Genomic DNA, 20,361 nt, shown 5'->3' on the forward strand with positions numbered 1-20,361 from the left:
TGTTGCCAAAGGGGGAGAAAAGGTTGTAGAAAAAGCTTAAGAAAAAGCTTAACAAACTTAGAAATCAAGTGATCTTGAATTCCGAAATATAGGGGGACTAAACGAATGCACATTTTATCTATATACAATTGTTTGTTGCTTGCTTGAATCTTGATTTCAGGTATTGTATTGTCATCATCAAAAAGGGGGAGATTGTAGATGCAATTGGCTTTGATGTTTTGATGATGATCATGATGATGTGTTGCAATTGATGCAAATGGGCTTTTCAAGATTAAAATTCAAGACAATACTTCAAGATTACAAGTCACAACATCAAGATGATCACTAGAATATTAGGAAGGGAATTCCTAATTGAATTAGCAAAGGTTTGGCCAAGTGATTTAAAATAAAAAGTGTTTCTCAAAGGTTTTACTCTCTGGTAATCGATTACCAGAGGATGTAATCGATTACCAGTGGCCAAATACGTTTTATAACAGCTATAAAAATTTGAATTCGAAATTTTAAAAGCTATAATCGATTACACAATTTTGGTAATCGATTACCAGCAGTTAGTAAACGTTTTAATTCAAATTTTAAAAGCTGTAATCGATTATACAATTACTGTAATCGATTACCAGACAGGATTTTCAGAAAAATAATTTCAAGAGTCACAACTTTTCAAAGGCTTTACTCATGACCACCAATGGTCTATATATATGTGACTTAAACACGAAATTGCTCAGAGATTTTCAGAACAACAAAGTGGTTATCCTCTCAAAGAGCAAATTCATTTTATCCTCTTAAGAATTCCTTGGCCAATTCAATTGCAATTCATTAAGGAATTATTTGAGTGCTCAATCTATAAAATCCATCTCTTTCTAGAGAGATTTGTTCTTCTTCTTCTTCTCATTCTCTAAGGGATTAAGAGACTGTGAGTCTCTTGTTGTAAAGGAATTCTAAACACAAAGGAAGGATTGTCCTTGTGTGTTTAGAACTTGTAAAAGGAATTTACAAGATAGTGGAACTCTCAAGCGGGTTGCTTGGGGACTGGACGTAGGCACAAGGGTGTGGCCGAACCAGTATAAAACTGAGTTTGCATTTTCTCTTCCCTTAATCTCCTTTATTTACTATTGCTTTATATTCATATTCAAATTGTTTCATTTGAATTAATATTTAAGAAGATTGTCATTAAGGGAATTCATAACTTGAGTAAAAAGTGAAATAGATTTTTAATTAGGGGAAATAGTCTGGAATATCTTAATTCAACCCCCCCCCCTTCTTAAGATATCTGAGGCCACTTGTCTAACAAACTTACTATTCCCTATGATACAAGGTATGTTGAATGTACCTGGATCTTTGCATTTTTCAGGAATTTGAGGAACAGATTTACCAATCAATGCGGAGACATTTCTGCCCATGCTAATTCGTTCACTTCCTTTAAGCTTCCGCTTATTAGTGCACAACTCCTTCAAGAATTTGGCATATCTTGGAATTTGCTTTATTGCATCCAACAGAGGTATGTTTACCTCTACCTTTCTAAACGTTTCCAAGATCTCTTTCTCTGCCTCTTCCATTTTTTTGTTGGAAACTGCTCTTGGAGGGAATGGAAGAGGGGGAATGTGCTGCTTCTGCAAATCAGAATTACCTGTGGAAGAAGATTCACCTGCACACAAAAATTGTTAGGTAAATTTTTGTCATCACCTTTTTCTGGAATAGAGTGAAGTTTGGCAGGTTCATTTGCAGATGAGGAAGGTGCTACGGGTTGAGGTCCTTGACATTGCTTTCACTGACATTTTTGGGATTTTGGACAGCTTGAGAAGGCAGCTTGTCAGAATTCTGGGACTGTTGTTGATTCAATTGGGTAGCCAATTGTCCCATCTGATTGGTTAAGCTCTGAATGGAGGCTCTGGTCTCTTGCTGAAACTGCATGTTCTGCATAGTCATTTGCCTCACAAGTTCTTCGAGGGAAGGTTGTGGAGGGGCCTCAACTGTTGGCTGTTTCTGGGGTTGTTGCTGTTGTTGGATTGGTGGAGGAATGTATGGTCTGCTTGGGCCAGCAACATTTTGGAAGGAAGGAGCAGGCTGCTGTTGTTGCTGAGGGCTGGACCATCTGAGGTTAGGGTGATTCCTCCATCCAGGGTTGTATCTGTTGCTGGAAAGGTCATAATTGTTCTGCTGTGGTTGATTTTGCTGCTGAGGTTGAAGAGGTCTATTGTAAATATTTGCAGCATAAGCTTCAGGCTGCTCAATTGCTCCAGGTTGCTGCATGGAAGGGCAAAGGTCTGTATGGTGGTCAGCAGAGGAGCACAAACCACAAACCCTTGCGACAGGTACAGATTTCTGATTCAAGGCCAGCTGGGTTACCAAGTTGACCAACGCATCCAGTTTTCCTTCAAGCTTCTTAGTTTCAGATGATGCAGATGGGTTTGTAGCTACCTCATGCACTCCTCTAATGACTATGGCATCATTTCTGGCGCTAAACTGCTGGGAGTTGGAGGCCATCTTCTCAATTAAATTTCTGGCTTCAGCAGGAGTCATGTCTCCAAGGGCTCCACCACTGGCAGCATCTATCATACTTCTCTCCATATTACTGAGTCCTTCATAAAAATATTGGAGAAGAAGCTGTTCTGAAATCTGATGGTGGGGGCAACTGGCACATAGTTTCTTAAATCTCTCCCAGTACTCATACAGGCTCTCTCCACTGAGTTGTCTAATACCTGAGATATCCTTCCTGATGGCTGTGGTCCTGGAAGCAGGGAAAATTTTTTCTAAGAATACTCTCTTAAGGTCATCCTAGCTCGTGATGGACCTTGGAGCAAGGTAATACAGCCAGTCCTTTGCCACTCCCTCTAATGAATGAGGAAAAGCCTTCAGAAATATATGATCCTCTTGGACATCTGGGGGTTTCATGGTGGAGCAGACAATGTGAAATTCTTTCAAATGTTTGTGCGGGTCTTCACCTGCAAGGCCATGAAACTTTGGAAGCAAATGAATCAGTCCAGTCTTAAGAACATACGGGACATCCTCATCAGGGTATTGGATGCACAAGCTTTCGTAGGTGAAATCAGGTGCAGCCATTTCCCTTAGAGTCCTCTCACGAGGTGGAGGTTGTGCCATGTTCTCAGAATGTGCAAAATCAGAATGCTCAGAATCAGAATGCTTAAAATTATAATTCTCAAGATCAGGATGTTCAAAATCACCAATAACAGAATGCACAGATTCACCAGTTATGGAATGCTCAGAATGATCAAAAGGTATAAAATGATGCCTAACTAATCTATGAAATGTCCTATCTATCTCAGGATCAAAGGGTTGTAAGTCAGATGGATTTCCTCTAGTCATACACTACATTCAGCATGCACACAACTAGTTGCCTTGTCATGTAAATAAAGGTGTAGGTTTGAACTACAGCTACTCTCAAATGATATCCAAATGACTTGAAATTTTGTGAGCAACCTTATAAAATGATGAGAAGATAGCACAAAAAATTTCAGACAAAAATTCAAAGTCTAACTATGAAAGCTAAAAAATGGTAGGTTAAGAAAAATAAGTGAATAAAACTTGAAAAATAAAAAACTTTTGACAGAATCGCTTTTTTTGGATGATGGAGACCTCAGCCAGCCTATGGCGGGCTGCCACGGCATAGGAAATTTTTTTCTACCCCAAATGCATATATAATAATTGCGATTCTGATAACCGGAGCAAAAGTTATGGCCGTTTGAAGTTTTGACAAACACAAAATTTGCTAGTTTTTTGGAACTTTCAAATCTGACCAAACTAAAGGCTCTAGCTATTTTTCCCACAAAATATGGATTAAAAGAAGTTACCACAAAAACATTCAGCCAAAAATAACAACCCTAGCTACTAAAACAAAAAATCCCAATTAATTCAGCATGGGTGGTCGCTAAAATCCGTCTCTAATTGATTTCTACTACTACTCTGTTTTTCCGCAAGCTGATTTCTACTACCACTCTGTTTTCAAGCACAATCTTCACAGCAAAACACCCAAGACTGAAACAGGGGAAACGCTTAATGGTAAAACTGAAACAGAACACACATTAAACAAAATACCAAGACACTAATCAACACTAACACACATACTAACACAATACTAACAATTAAAACACGAAAGGATTAAACACACAACACTAGCTAGCTATTATGAACCTTTGGACACTGCTCCCCGGCAACGGCGCCAAATTTGATCGAGGCCGTACCCGAATCAAATAAACATGAAAATGCAGTAACTAGGAAGTGATCCTAGGTCGTTTCCCAACGAGCAGTGACAAGCCAAATGTTCATAATATGCTTGCAGTAACAGTAACGATGGGGGGGGTTTGGTTGTTTGGTAATTAAAGAGCAGAACAAATAAAATGGAATACGAAACTACTAATATTAAAAACGGGTTGTTTCCTCTGATTCAGAAGCCACTCTCTTATCCTGGGTTATGGAGAATTCGTCCCTAACAGTCAACCACTTAATCCAACCCTATTTCAATTTACTAAGCGAAAATCAACTTAGGGTTTTCAATACGTGATTAGGCACCACATACACCAGTTAGCCCTTCGTCCATTAAGCATGAACACAAGTTAGGCTCAGAGGCAATTAATCGAACACGAAGCGTGCACTGATTAATATTCACGAAATTGGGATAACTGGTGAAGGGAAAATTGCCAGGAAACCACATTACAAGCGAAACCTCAAAGAGAGTTGGGCTTCGTCCTCAAAAGGAAACAACACCAGAAAATCTAGCCTTCCATGGATTCAAACAGAAAACGCAATTGAAACATGAAGCAGAAATGTAAATGAACGGAAACGTAAATGAACAGAAACGTAAACGAACAGAAATGTAAAATGGAACAGAAACGTAAATGAGAGTAAAAGAAGAAGCAAGAACGAAATTGTAATTAGAAGCAGAAAACGTAAAATTGCATTATGAACTCAGAAGCAGCAAAACAGAAAAACAAAAAACCCTAAAACAAAGTTCTGAATAATGGATAGCATAACAGAATAGAATGCCCTGCACGAATCCCTAGGCAGCTATTTAAAAAGAGTCACTCAAAGTCACTGGGCCCTAATTCAATACTCTGGCCCAAAACGAAATAAACACTGAACAAAATAAAATTGCGAAATTTCCTAATTAGAAATTAACTAAGGTAAGCGCTGCTTTATTTGCCCTCTTCAAGTCCACAACCAAAATCCGGATTAAGCCCAATGTTTCATTAATTCCTGAAATTAGATTAAAAACATCAAATTAGGTAAATGAGCCCAAATAATAAAACTGCCTAATTAATTGACAATTAAGACCAATCAATAATTAAAATGGTGCAAAAAGGGTTTAGAAAATAGAAGAAAATGATGGCACATCACGAAATCTTTAGCATTTCTTAATATGTTTTACTTATTTCTTATACTAGCAAAATTACATGTATGAATGTTCAGCCTAAAAAGAAAATATGACATGATCTTGTAATTTTTAATGCCTTGGGTACATTAATGCCTTGGTTTCACATTTGTTATTTGTTATTTTTCCTTACTACAAGAAAAAGGACCTATACCTACGGACAAAAACTGTCACTATAAATAAAAAAAATCCGTAGGTAAATGTATAATAGACTTTGTCCTACGGACGTTTCTTCTGTCAACTTTGAGGAGGCGTATAATGACGACTAATTGTCTGTCACTATAGGTTTTACGTACAATGTATATAGGTAAAAGTCATTAACTTCTACTTACATCTCCTAGCTAATGAACACCATAATAAACTTTACTAAAAGTCGCCCTCTTCTCATAGTTATCATTCAAGGTATTTACATGGCCTCGCATGCAAGCCTAATCGTCACAAGCACATAAACACATTACTCCATTAATGCATCACACAATACTCTATTTGAAAATGGATCTTTTACTCTGTGCCTGCAAGGACTATTGACCCTTCCACCTGATAGAGCATCACATCAAATAGACAAAATATATCATAAGATATAAGTCTCAGAGTTCATAAATGGAGAGAGCCACACTATCAAAATAAGCAAACTAACCATGAATGCAGAAACAAATATTGTAATAAATAATACCACTATTATGTGTAGTGGAGCTTTCCAATTTTTGTACCTAACCCTTGATTTTCTTGTTAACCAAGGTCAAAATGACCACCTAAACGAGACTTGTCAACCACTTGAGAGCCTAATTAACCGAACTTGCTTAGATTATAATTTTGCTCTTAGGAACTTACAATGTTATTTCCTCTGTGAAATTTAGTTGCAACGGGCAATCCTAGTTACATAATGGATGTTCAACTCTAACTTCTTAAGCTCTACGATTACCTTCAAAAGTGATAAGAAGATTTAAGTTTAAATTATTCTAACCCATTCATTTTGGACACTACACTTTCCGTTTAGTGAAATTTTCGTTGTATGTGTGGGCTTTTTATGAACTCCTATTCTATTGTCTCTGACCTCACATTTTCCCTGTGTACCTAATGCAGTCTCAACAGACATTAACCTTATATTACTGTTGAGACTGATTACTAATTCTCTATTCTAAACAGATGAAAAGAATATTCTGCAAAGAGAACTGAGAGCAGCACCGATAATTATATTTAAACTCATGTCATCTTGTTACCTTGAAGAATGCACCCCAGATTTCTTCTTCCTCAGTAGGTACTGCAGTAATATTATTCTTTGGACTCTCATAGCATCTCAATCCTCCAACTGCTGTAGAGTAGAGACATCATGTACAATTTACAGAATAACAATGTCAATAGTGAAGGAATACTTACAATCATGGCGAACAAAAAGAAACAGAACATAGACAACACCAATGTAAAAATCCTCATATTATGAATTATCATCATCTTGAAGGGGAGGGAGGAAATGATCCAATCTGGGATCACCTGGAACAAATAGTTGCCAAAATGCTGAGGATTGTGATATGCTGGAACAAAAAGAAACTCACCTCGAGGGAAAGAAGCTAGTGACTTGCCACAAGAACCTTTAAGCAATATAATTTACTTTACTTGTGATATGCTGGAACAAAGAGAACATTGAATACAAACCAACAACAGCGGGGGAAGATATAATTTACTTTACTTGTTTGGTGAAAAATATATAAAATTTGGTCAAGTGAGACAACAATATAAATACTAAGTACCAACTAATACAATATCTATGCCTTTTTATATAGCTTTGCATTAAAAAAGTAGTAGAGAATAATATGTATATATACTGTGAGTATATTTTATTATTATTATTATTAAATCATAAATTATGATAAATATTAATTTTTTAATTTTAATAATAGATATTTTTAATAGGAAATAATAAATATTTTAAAAGCTATATTAAAAGGGATTTTTAATTAATTAACAACTTAAAAAGAAGTGTAGGTTAAATTTATATATGCATTGCTTTTATCCTCCTCCATGATGTAAATCAAGTTCAATGAAACAATTCAACTATTTGTAATACTATTAATTAACGAATAATATTAAAATAAAAAATAAATATTTTTATTAAAAAGTTACTTTGGGATAGATTCAGAGGAGTAGTGTAGGCTTTGCAACTTTATAATATCACACATCCACATCTATTAAAGCTGGAATGCATGGGCCAGCCCAACAATTTCAATGTTGGAATGCAAAGATGATGAAGCTTCACTTTAAACTTTTACTCGGGACCAGCATGTTATATTTTGATGCAGAAATTCACCCTTATAAAAGTATTCACTCTTGAACAAGAGAATATTAGGAACTACTCACTCTCTTTCATGATAAGCTACATGACTTCTCCTGTATCAAGTATGTCACACTAATTTATTTTTAAGTTTTTTATTTCTCCCTATTGTTTAAATTTAGTCTATCTCAATTTAAATATGTATTTTGAATTTTAAAATTTGATACATTATATCAATTTGATAGACATACAGATTGTATGTATTTATATAAATAATTTGTCGACAATGTGGTCACAACTAAAAAATAGTAGAGCTAAAAACTTCTAACTAAATGCATAGGTGTAACATAAATTGGAAAATCAAAATTTTGATACTTATTGGGTATAGTTAAAAATCAGCAACTGGCCCAATGTTTAATATGTTCAGAGCCTCAGCTTTTGCCAGGTCATACTGTTTATTACTTGCCAATAACTCATTGATGCTCTCTCTTGTTTGAACAGAGGGACCACTTCTCAACAACCCTAAAACTCATGTTTTCATTTTTTACTATGAAGCACTTGGGTTGAAAACATGTGTTTTGGGTTGTTGAGAAGTTGTGTCCTTAGACAAATACCTTTTTGTGTTCCTAGGTGAGAAAAATGTCACCTTGGAGGATGTGATGGTGTTGGAGGGTTTTGCAACTGTTGGTGATCCTGTCTTTACCCCATTTCAAAGCTAGGAAATGATGAAGGTGGAGAAGAAATTGATACATAGAATAGGACAACAACAATCTCCAAGGAGTAAAAAGAGTGGGGTTTATATAAACATTAGCATGGATGGATTTTTGCCAATAGTGGGAGTGAAATTGAGCATGAAACGTCCCTTGCAACTTGCTTGGCAATGATTGGCTTCTCTCCTAGTGGCTTGGTGAGAAAGTTTGTTTTCCTTATTGTTATTCATCTTGCTGGAGAGAATCAGCTATGTGACCAACAGTGTTATCCAACATATAAAATGATTTTGGTCTATCGAAGAAAACAATAGTTTATTTGACTGGTAATGAAGAATTGGAATTGTAGTTAACTCTTTGGTCACCCTTTTACTACTTGGTCCAAACTTAGCTGTGTGAGAGTTTAACAAATTAGCAACCATAGCCTAGGCTCATTACCAATGTAGAACCTATGCTATTTTGGTGGAACAAGCTTAATCAATTGAAAATTGACGGTGTGAGATTTTCCCTGGACTCTACTAGGGGCAATTTTCCTTGGCACCCTTAATCATGTTCAATTTGTTGGTAAGTTTAGGTCTTTTAATCCAAAAAAGGAAACTTGGTTACCCTGTGAGAGTTATTTGGATAAATGAAAATAGTTTTGGTTGTTATATGAATGATTCTTGTTTGCAACAATGTATTATAAAAAAGTACCTACCACATAGAGAGTGGCTATGCAATTTGGAATGCATCAAGAAGTTTCAGATTGTGTGATTGCATTCTCTAGCACCAAAGCTATTGCATTGAAAAATTACTACATACCCAAAATTACTTTAAAAAATTGCAAACAATATTACTTGGCAAAAAAGCAGTCTAAAGCTACTCTTTCATCATGGACCTCATGTATCAAAAGCAAATACAAATGGTAATGATGCTGATGTTGCACCTGAATTTTCTCCTTCGAAAACTGTTCAATTTGGAAATCCTTCTCAAGACACTGTTGACCCAAGAGATGGAGGCTTTGGAGGAAGACTATGGAGATGGAAATGGGAAAAATCAATCAAGGCAATATATTGAGGGGTTAATGGATCTTGAATAGAGAATCAATAGACTGGAGACAGTGACTAAGAAATTATAAAGATAGCAAAATTTGGTCACTATTGAACAAATTATTCTTATAAACCAAATCTTTAGCATTTGTTAATGTGTTTGACTTATTTCTTATACTAGCAAAATTACATGTATGAATGTTCAGCCTAAAAAGAAAATATGACATGATCTTGTAATTTTTAATGCCTTGGGTACATTAATGCCTTGGTTTCACATTTGTTATTTGTTATTTTGCCTTACTACAAGAAAAGTGACCTATACCTACAAACAAAAACTGTCACTATAAATAAAAAAATCAGTAGGTAAATGTATAATAGACTTTGTCCTACGGACGTTTCTTCTGTCAACTTTGAGGAGGCGTATAATGACGACTAATTGTCTTTCACTATAGGTTTTACCTACTATGTATAGTGTGTAGGTAAAAGTCATTAACTTCTACTTACATCTCCTAGCTAATGAACACCATAATAAACTCTACTTAAAGTCGCACTCTTCTCATAGTTATCATTAAAGGTATTTACATGGCCTCACATGCAAGCCTTACCGTCACAAGCACATAAACACATTACTCCAGTAATGCATCACACGGTACTCTTTTTGAAAATGGATCTTTTACTCTGTGCCTGCAAGGACTGCTAACCCTTCCACCTGATAGTTCATCACATCAAATAGACAAAATATATCATATGATATAAGTCTCAAAGTTTATAAATGGAGAAAACCACACGATCAAAATAAGCAAACTAACCATGAATGCATAATCAAATATTGAAATAAATAATACCACTATTATGTGTAGTGGAGCTTTCCAATTTTTGTACCTAACACTCATTTTTCTTGTTAACCAAGGCCAAAAAGACCACCTAAACGAGACTTGCCAACCACTTGAGAGCTTAACCAAACTTGCTTAGATTATAATTTTTCTCTTAGGAACTTACAATGTTATTACCTCGGTGAAATTTACTTGTAACTGGCAATCCTAGTTACGTAATGGATATTCAACTCTAACTTCTTAAGCTCTTAGATTACCTTCAAAAGTGATATGAAGATTTAAGTTTACATTAGTCTAACCCATTAATTTTGAACACTACACTTTCTGTTTAGTGAAATTTAGTTGTATGTGTTGGCTTTTTATGAACTCCTATTCTATTGTCTCTGACCTCACATTTTCCCTGTGTATCTAATGCAGTCTCAACTGACATTAACCTTATATTACTGTTGGGTCTGATCACTGATTCTCTGTTCTAAACAGATGAAAAGAATATTCTGCAAAGAGAACTGAGAGCCGCACCGTTATTTATATTTAAAATCATGTCATCTCGTTACCCTGAAGAATGCACCCCAGATTTGCTCTTCCTCGGCAAGTACTACATTAATCTTATTCTTTGGATTCTCATAGCATCTTAATCCTCTAACTGTTGTAGAGTAGAAACTTCCTATACAATTTACAGAATAACAATGTCAATAGTGAGGGAATACATAGAATCATGGGGAACAAAAAGAAATAGAACATAGACAACGTCAATGTAAAAATCCTCATATAATGAATTATCATCATCTTGAAGGGGAGGGAGGAAATGATCCAATCTAGGATCACTTGGAACAAATAGTTGCCAAAATGCTGAGGATTGAGATATGCTGGAACAAAAAGAAACACACCTTGAGGGATAGAAGGCAAGTGACTTGCCACAAAAACCTTTAAGCAATATAATTTACTTTACTTGTGATATGCTGGAACAAACAGAACATTGAATACAAACCAACAACAGCGGGGGAAGATATAATTTACTTTACTTGTTTGGTGAACAATATATAAAATTTGGTCAAGTGAGACAACAATATAAATACTAAGTACCAACTAATACAATAGCTATGCCTTTTTATATAGCTTTGCATTAAAAAAAGTAATAGAAAATAATATGTATATATACTGGGAGTCTATTTTATTATTATTATTAAATCATAAATTATGATAAATATTAATTTTTTAATTTTAATAATAGATATTTTTAATAGGAAATAATAAATATTTTAAAAGCTATATTAAAAGGGATTTTTAATTAATTGACAACTTAAAAAGAAGTGTAGGTTAAATTTATATATGCATTGCTTTTATCCTCCTCCATGATGTAAATCAAGTTCAATGAAAAAATGCAACTATTTGTAATACTATTAATTAAAAAATAATATTAAAATAAAAAATTAATATTTTTATTAAAAAGTTACTTTGGGATAGATTTAGAGGGCTAGTGTAGGCTTTCCAACTTTATAATATCACACATGTACATCTATTAAAGTTGGAATACATGGGCCAGCCCAACAATTTCAATTTTGGAATGCAAAGATGATGAAGCTTCACTTTAAAATGTTACTCGGGACCAACATGTTATATTGTGATGCATAAATTCACCCTTATAAAAGTATTCACTCTTGAACAAGGGAATATTAGGAACTACTCACTCTTTTTCATGATAAGCTACATAACTTCTCCTATATCAAGTATGTCACACTAATTTATTTTTAAGTTTTTTATTTCTCTCTATTGTTTAAATTTAGTCTATCTCAATTTAAATTTGAATTTTGAATTTTAATATTTGATACATTATATCAATTTGATAGACATACAGATCGTATGTATTTATTAAAATAATTTGTTGACAATATGGTCACAGCTAAAAAATTACAGAGCTACAAACTTCTAACTAAATGCTTAGGTGTAACATAAATTGGAAAATCAAAATTTTGATACTTACTAGGTATAGTTTAAAATCAGCAGCTGGCCCAATGTTTAATATATTAAGAACCTCAGCTTTTGTCAGGCCATGCTGTTTAAGAATTGTCAAGAACTTATTGATGCTCTTTCTTATTTGAACAGACACTATTACAATAATGGTCTTTTACGTCGGTTATTTAAGATCTTTTATGACGGTTTTAAACCGTCTTAGATGCCAGTGTCATAATATCACAATGTATTTACAACGACGGTTTTTGAACCGTCATAGAAAGTAACATTTTCTAAGACGATTATCCAACAACCGCCTTAGAATCTAATTGATACAAAGGCGGTTCTACGTGCTAAATCGGCGTAATATAGTGTAGTCAACATGCGAATGCTAAGACGGTTATTGAATAACTGTCTTAGAGAGTTTAACATTCTAAGACGATTTTAAAAGAATCGTCGTCGTATGTCTTAGAAACTAAGACGACTATTTTTACAACCGCCTAGTTTCTAAAACATACTACAACGGTTCTTTTAGAACCGTCTTAGTTTCTAATTTATTGCAGGATTCACAAACAGACCAAATAAATGAACGGTCTAAATTCTCCTATATAGATTTGCAAAAAATTACATAATCAAATAAAGACCAAAAGGGATACTAACTCACTTCTCATTATCTTAAATATAAATAAAAAATGAAAATTTAAAGCAAAATGTCAGCCTTGAATTAAAACTTAGAATGGGATTGTTATCAAAGATGGATGAGAGATAATATAGACAAAGGTAAAGTTTAGAAAAAATAAAATTCACAGACCCACCCAAACCAAACGTCCTTGCACAATTGATACAATAACACCATTCTCCAAACCTTAAAAAGTGGTGATCTAAAGGACATACATGCAAAGGAAACAAACTTCCATGGTAAAGCATAAGTTGCATTGATTGTTTAATTGGTATCCCATCCATTCATATATAAATCATACTGTGAATTACTTAGTACCACAATGAAATAACATATTAAGGAAAGTACTATAGCCTCCAACTCTGTTTTTGCATGAAAATATGTAGATGTTGCAATAAACATGCCTTTCAATTATGCCAACGAATTAAATTAACAAGCAAACACAAGGCACTCACTATGTGCAAGTGATGTAAATTTCCTTTAATTTTGAGTCTCAACTTCTCGATCCAGTTGCTGCTTCCAGGATGCTAGTAGAGCCTCATCCTATACCAGGAAATATATTATGAATAGCCTCATCTTATACAAGGAAATATACTATGAATACAGTATAAGGAGAGGAAAATACCCTACAAATATTCCCCTGTATATATCTGTGGCATGTGAATTGTAATTTTATTTGGGAAAAGCTTAGTCAAAGTTCTATTTTGTTTTCGGGCTTCCTTCCCCCCTGTCATGCAATCATCCAAAACTATCCTAAAAAGATTGAAGAGAGATAACATTTATTTCACTTAGATAGCTTGAAAGAAATAATATTAGGTTGAATGTAAGAAGCATATTGTAGATATACCATCCAAGAAGCTCAAATGACTACATATGCAAAAAAAAAAAGCCTCAGAACTATATATGTAATGTTTTATAATATAATTAAAATGGAATAATGTGTGCATATGCATGTATATTCTTTGGTGAAATGGAATCATATGCCCATAGACATATGTAATTGCAGCCAAAAGACTGCACCGAAAATTGGATAAAATCAGTTCTAACGGCTACAAAGAGAGAAAAGACACTTTCCATGGAGTGCATGGTGCTTGATGCTAATGCTTTTGCATCATGATCATGAGATAGAAGTGAATATGTTCCGTGTCCCTAGTAAAATTAGCTCGCAACAAGCACGCGCACTGACAACAATGTGTGACGTCATGCAGGTTATGCCCAGAGGTAAAAGCAATGTGTGATTTTTTTTTCACTTCTATTTTACCGCCTTACAAGAAGACTTCAAATAATTTTTTTTTAATGAAAGAATGTTAGAAACAGAATGCAGAAAGTGTCACTATCAAATGGATATAATTTTGTTGATTAAGTGGAGCTTATGAGTTATTATAAAAATTTTGATACTTTTTTTTTTATTTTTTATGCATAAAAAGTGTAGCTAACATTTTTCACATTGTAACATTTTTTTAGTTAAAAAAAAAAATGTTTGCACACTCTGCCATTGGGTTGGGTTATACAATCGTGTAAAAAAACTCAATCAGATAAGTAAATATTTATTGCTTATTGCATCTTCCAAAAGCCATGAATGAACACCCAATGGAGAAATTTGAGAAATTCTGCAAAGAGAAAAAACACACAGAAGAGAGAGATAGAAAATGAAGTACCTAAACAACAAATTGCCCAGTTCCTCCTGCCGCAGCAGTAAATCTTTTTTTTGAGTGTTCCTGCGCCTCTCCTCATTAAGCTTCATGATGGTTACCTCTGCCTGCAGAAATTATAACTATATTGATTGCTTCAAACATTAAAGTTTTCTTTAAAGAAAAAATAGGTTAAAAGATGCAACTTTAGGAACTAACTCCAGGTACCATAAGGTGGGATAACATCTTCATATGCTACACCGACATGGCATAAGCAAATTACAACCTTTATTGCCAACTTATGGAACTAGAATGCAGGAAAAAAAATGCTAACGTGGCCTTTAACGTCAATGATACTGAAGAGGATAGAGTTTGACAATATTCCTCTTTTTTTGGCTCTATGAGAACTAAAACAAAATGGTATTACCGTGGCCTTATTTCTTAAAATTAGTAACATGCTCAGCTAATCAAATATTAGATACCTTGAAAACAAACATTATAATTATTTTCTCCATCAATTCCCATTTAAAATAGTTGAGTAATGACTTTTAGATATTTTGGCAGCAAAGTATAATCTAAATAACAAAGTTGAATTAGCATCTAACGTAATTATAATATTATGTTATAATTTTTATATTATAAATATTTAAACGCACTATCAGATTTAAACACACTATCCTACAAATGTAAAAACAGAGACATTCCATATCTCTATTTTTGAAAGACTAATATGTATCATGTATTTTATAAGTGAAGTAGCATGTGACCAGTAGGCGTATATATTTAATTATCTTTAATAAAAAATTTAATTTAAATTTTGAGGATAAAAAAACATAAGTGAAAGAAAAAAAACACATTAAAATAATCAGTTAAATTTTTCAATCAAAATTAATTAGCAACAAAATTAATCAATACTCCATATCAATAACATAATAAATAAATAATACCATAGTGTAGGTACCGAAAATTGGAACATGTGAAAGTTGAAATTTGGTGTCTTATCATTTAGACAATACCAAATAAACTACTTTAATTATGACTACGTTATTTAATAACTACTTATTAAATAATTTTATTGTAAAAGCTACAATTTGATTATATATATAATCAAAATTATTATATTATTCTAAACAAACTAGTTGTAAGCTTGTATAGTGTGCAGAAAGATATACATAAAGGGAAAGCATACCTTTAATGCTAAATAGTTTGATGAAATGGTACCACGTACATTTCATGTAACAGCTATTAAAGTGTACTTGATACTATGTGTGCCACGAATCAATAACAAAAGGCATTTCATCTCGTGATCAGCTATTATTGTAAAAGCTGGTTTCAAAATCTGTACAACAAGTTAATTAAATGTAATCAAATAAAATTAAAAAGTATTCATTTAAAAGAAGAAATGAGTATATATATATTGTTAATTAAAAAGTATCCATTTTAAATATAAAATGTTTAAAATATTTATACTAATTAATCTTTTTGGCAAAGAAGTATCCATTTTATATATACTGCGTCCCATATATGAAGTACTGAAGTAGTTAACTTCATTGAACTTGAAGGCCTCTGTTTTGTGTATAGAGATCTTAATGACAAGCTATTATCAGCCCAATGCATGAAATAATTTATAACTAGGCAGTTTATTTAATATCACCCGTGATATATAGCTGATTAATAATTTTACTGCTACCAGTGATTTCTTTACTAGAAGACTATTAAGCTTCATAGATTAATAAAGGTTTTGAATGAAAAATAAAAGGCCATAAGCTGAATTAATCTGTTCATTCATAGAAAACAAAAAAAGGTACATCAACCTTACAATTCCACCATTTGTGTTTCTTCCCCCCTTCCAATCCTACATTGGATCTCATGACAACCTTGAGACATCTTACATGACATTCGCACCATGTTTCAGAATATAAAGATTCCATATAATTACTAGAATAGCCATTTGAAGATCCCTAGTCAGGATACTTTTGAAGATCCCTAGTCAGGATACTTCGAATTCGAAGTGGAAAATCTCACATTTTCCAGATCAGCTCGTGGCTTTCTCCAAAACCCTTCCATCTCACTTCTCTCTCATTCGGCCAATTAGAGAACTTGGGAGGTTCCTCCTGTTCTCTTCCTATTGTTTTACCCAGTTCATCTTTATTCCTGCCGACATCAACATCATCGTCAATTACCCCTTTCTCACCAGTATCCTCTGGTTGGTTCTGAAACACCTCGCCATGTTATCTACTTTAGCATCAACATCTAAAGCGTCACTGCGATCAACTATGCCTTTCTCCAAAGAACTTTCTGATTTACCAGAATCTCCTCCAAGTCCAACCTTCCCCTCATCCGACAAGCTACCACTCACATAACCTTTATGCTTCGCTGCAAATTAAAAGCAAATGGAGACTAAAACTAGAAACTAAAACAATGCAACAAGATCAAGAGAAGAAAAGAGGGTACCTCGAAGAACGGCACCACAGCCACCACATTGATAGACAGAGTAATCAACGAGTTCAAGAAGAAGATTTTGACACTTTGGGCAACGCACCAATCACAACTTGTTGGCTGAGTCCGACATGAAGAAACATTCGTTTGAAGGGAAAGGAGAGGGAGCGGCGGAGGCGGAGGCGGAGGAGGAAGGGAGCTTAGGGGGGAGAGGGAGGAAGAAGGAGAGGAGTGACTAGGGGAAGAAGGGGAAACGAAGGTGAAGGTGAGTAGAAGAGGCAGATTGTTGATATGCGAGGTGGAAGAGAGAAGTTGAGGTGCGGCATCAAGCTAGGGTTAGTATTATAAAAGAAAGAATAGGAAGGCGGTTCTGTTTTGAAACCCGTCGTCGTTCAAATTTTAAATGATTACAAAAATGTCATCCTATCACATTCTAAGACAGTCTTTCATAACCGCTTTAAAATATACGTCATAAAAACAAAATATAATGATTTTAATTACAAAAATGCCACCGCATCACATTCTAAGACGGTTTTCTTATAACCGCCTTAGAATGTGCGTCGTAAAAAACAAGTTTTTTAGTAGTGGAGGCAGCAGTGTCAACCAAATAATCATAAACCTGCTAGATATACAGCACATTCATCTACCAATAAAACTTACAAGTATTCCCATCTATTAGAAAAATCAAATCTAACCTTGTATTCAGACTGCGCTACTTTGGCAATAACTCTTGTTGGATCCTTTGAAGCTCCTTTAGCTCGTAAGAAATCAAGGACCTTAACATTTGTGAGTGCACCAGCATTGCCCTCTAAGCTGTGACAAAGCTATTAAACATCAATCATATGCCAATATAAAAGAGAAAGGTTCAATTGAAATTAGTGTATTAATTTTGAAAACAAACAAAAATGGTAGAAACATACATTTTCATCTGTAAGACACCAGAGTGAGAGAAAAGCCAGTTACAAAACAAGAGAGTGTCTCCTTTGCTTCTGCAATAAAGCCAGCCCAGTACACAAACAGACAATTACAGAATGAAATTCCCAGTTTTCACAAAATAGAACAAATCACACTGCTAATACTGCTTAAACACACATAATTGGGTTGGGGTGGACATCAAAAGCATAAAAAATTGAGTTGGGTGTGTTTTCCCCTACAAAGAAAAATAGCAATGTCAAAAAATTAGAACAATACATTTAATTTGAGCAACCAAACAAGAATAAAATAGTGAAGACAAAAACTAGTTGTGAAGCTTCTAGCGGTTTGAATTGTGAGTCCAAAGAATCTTCTGGTTTAGCCTTGGAAAAACTGGAATCAGCAATAGGCTTTGCATTGTTAGGCTGAGTTAATCTAGCCACTGCCTTCATTCATGTGATTATCAATGTTTACTCCTGCTGCACTCACTTCCTGACCTTCTGGTTTGTGATTCTTGACATCAACAAAAATTAAATGCTTGATTACAATCAGCATCCGTATAATTTAAGTGTGAAATAACTACTATCTTCCATTCATTTCCATAAATTATCATGAAATTCATCTCTCTCTATTCCTTTTAATACATGTTAAAATCAAAAGATAAAGACTAAACCAGCCTATAAGATTTAAAAGCTAAATTCACTAGAAATTACCCTTACCTTTCGTTAAGTTATCATGTATTAGTCATAAGAGTGAACACTTAATACAAATGATTGCAATATAAATATATACATGAAGAGCTGGGTTATTAAAAAAAAAAGTACCTCCATTGAGCCATAAGTGAGCGGGTTTTTGTTCTGGTTTGTGAGTGGCCTCGAAAAACCTATAGAACAGTGCTCTTCCTTGAGTTTCATTGATAGTGATATAACCACCATATTGTTGAACTTCACCGGAGGCTGCGCAGGTAATCCATGCACTCTATCAGCTTCTTGCTCTGGCTGTATCTCTTGCCTAAGGTAACTAGCTACTGAAGGCTTTGCCACACTTAATTTATCATGTATTTCTTTATTTTTGAAGTGGCATCTCCAATCATCACACCTTGAAAAAGGTATGTATGCCTTCAACACCCCAATCCCAACCAATAGGGAAGATGAGATCATTGCTATAGCCCGTTAGAAAACAAGTATGATGGTTATATTTGAATGTGACACATCTTAAAAGGTACGTGTGTGACACTTTTTTTAAACTACATGTTGGGAACAAATAAGAAATTTCTTGTCAGTTATTTTTATAATTATCGGATGATTGATAGTTGGCCTTTTATGAAACAAGTGCATAAATTAACTGTATGCTTAATATCTATGAACAAACACAATATGGATGTAGATGAAAGTTAATGATTCTATCTTGAATCATTGACAAAGTTCCTTCCTAATGGAATGACTTTAAAAAGTTTGAAACATCTAAAAGATCAAACCGATTTCTCTTGAACAACTGAGGTAATAAAATGATACCAAAGGTACATATGTTCAACAAATGGTTTGAGTAATGGAGGAAGGTACATTGAATAAGTTCTCTAAGAGTAGGAAGTAGGATTTTGTTATTCTTGTAGTTTCACGTGCAGCCATAGTAAAATTGCATTTACGACTTCATTAAATATTGGATTGAGTTGGAATTTTGTGAGCCAATTCAGGATACATAATTCTTAAATCTAAATCTTTGGTTTGTTTATTGGTTGCTTGTGGTGAGAGATATTTAGTTTGTACTATCTACAATTTTTTTATACTTTCATCTTCTTGATTCTCTATTTCTATGTTTGTTGTTGTTTTAGTTGTTTAACCAATACTCACTTTTATCTAAAACCATGTGATTTTTAGAATCATGGGATTTGGTTGTTTTGTTAAAAAAGGTGAGAGATATTTTTTTCATTAAGTTGTATGATTAATTGATGAACGTGATTTGTGCACTAACTTTAGTATGTTTAATCTAAAACCATTTGGTTCATATATATTTTTAAAATGGTGGGTGATTATGTGAAATTTTCAAAATTATTTAAAGATTGTATCCTTTCATGAGATTTTGTGTCCACTCATTTGAAGTGAAAGTATGAATAGATGCGCAACAAACATGAGATGTGACTCTTCACCAAGGGCCTTGAATGCAGAAAATCACCAGATTCTTTGTAACTATGCCCCTTCCTTTCTTCCCTTATGCATATAGAGAAATAAGGAAACTATCATCGCTAGTTGTTTTCTTTGGTATTCCTTAACTTTTGTGGAGTCATCACCTCCAATTTCATCTAACATAATAGATAAATTTTGCTCGTGCATGTGTGCACGCATACCATGTCGAAGCATAGGTTGATGACGAAAGATATTATAAAAATACATACCTTTCATTCACAAACAAACATATTGCTAAATCCTACAAGATCATATTGTAGTTTGATTTTTGAACAATCATGTCATTTAATTATGCTAGTATCAGAAATAAGTAAAACATATTAACAAATGGTAAAGATTTGGTTTAT

At 34.0% G+C, this 20,361-nt stretch overlaps 1 protein-coding gene and 1 non-coding gene across 2 annotated transcripts; one reads left to right on the plus strand and one right to left on the minus strand.

Annotated features, from left to right (window-relative positions):
• The first annotated feature begins 2,611 nt into the window (after nucleotides 1–2,611).
• Nucleotides 2,612–2,718, plus strand: LOC114404325. Its single transcript, XR_003664923.1, has one exon. It is a non-coding gene; the product is annotated as a small nucleolar RNA R71 (small nucleolar RNA).
• Nucleotides 2,719–8,040: 5,322 nt separating this feature from the next.
• Nucleotides 8,041–17,847, minus strand: LOC114404324. The gene is made up of 4 exons (XM_028367326.1): nucleotides 17,840–17,847; nucleotides 17,615–17,732; nucleotides 17,504–17,538; nucleotides 8,041–8,149 (listed from the first exon to the last, which is right to left on the minus strand). Exons 1-4 carry the CDS (start codon nucleotides 17,845–17,847, stop codon nucleotides 8,041–8,043), a joined length of 270 nt encoding a protein of 89 aa, XP_028223127.1.
• Between the last annotated feature and the right edge of the window lie 2,514 nt (nucleotides 17,848–20,361).

This window comes from Glycine soja, unplaced genomic scaffold (genome assembly GCF_004193775.1).
Source record: "Glycine soja cultivar W05 unplaced genomic scaffold, ASM419377v2 tig00019395_1_pilon, whole genome shotgun sequence".
Classification (NCBI taxonomy): domain Eukaryota; kingdom Viridiplantae; phylum Streptophyta; class Magnoliopsida; order Fabales; family Fabaceae; genus Glycine; species Glycine soja.

Coding starts and splice junctions, on each gene's coding strand:
- LOC114404324 (XM_028367326.1), bottom strand. Junction 17,539..17,614: donor TAGCGCAGTCTGAATACAAG/GTTAGATTTGAT, acceptor TATATCTAGCAG/GTTTATGATTATTTGGTTGA. Junction 8,150..17,503: donor GTTGACACTGCTGCCTCCAC/TACTAAAAAACT, acceptor TGGTCCCTCTGT/TCAAACAAGAGAGAGCATCA.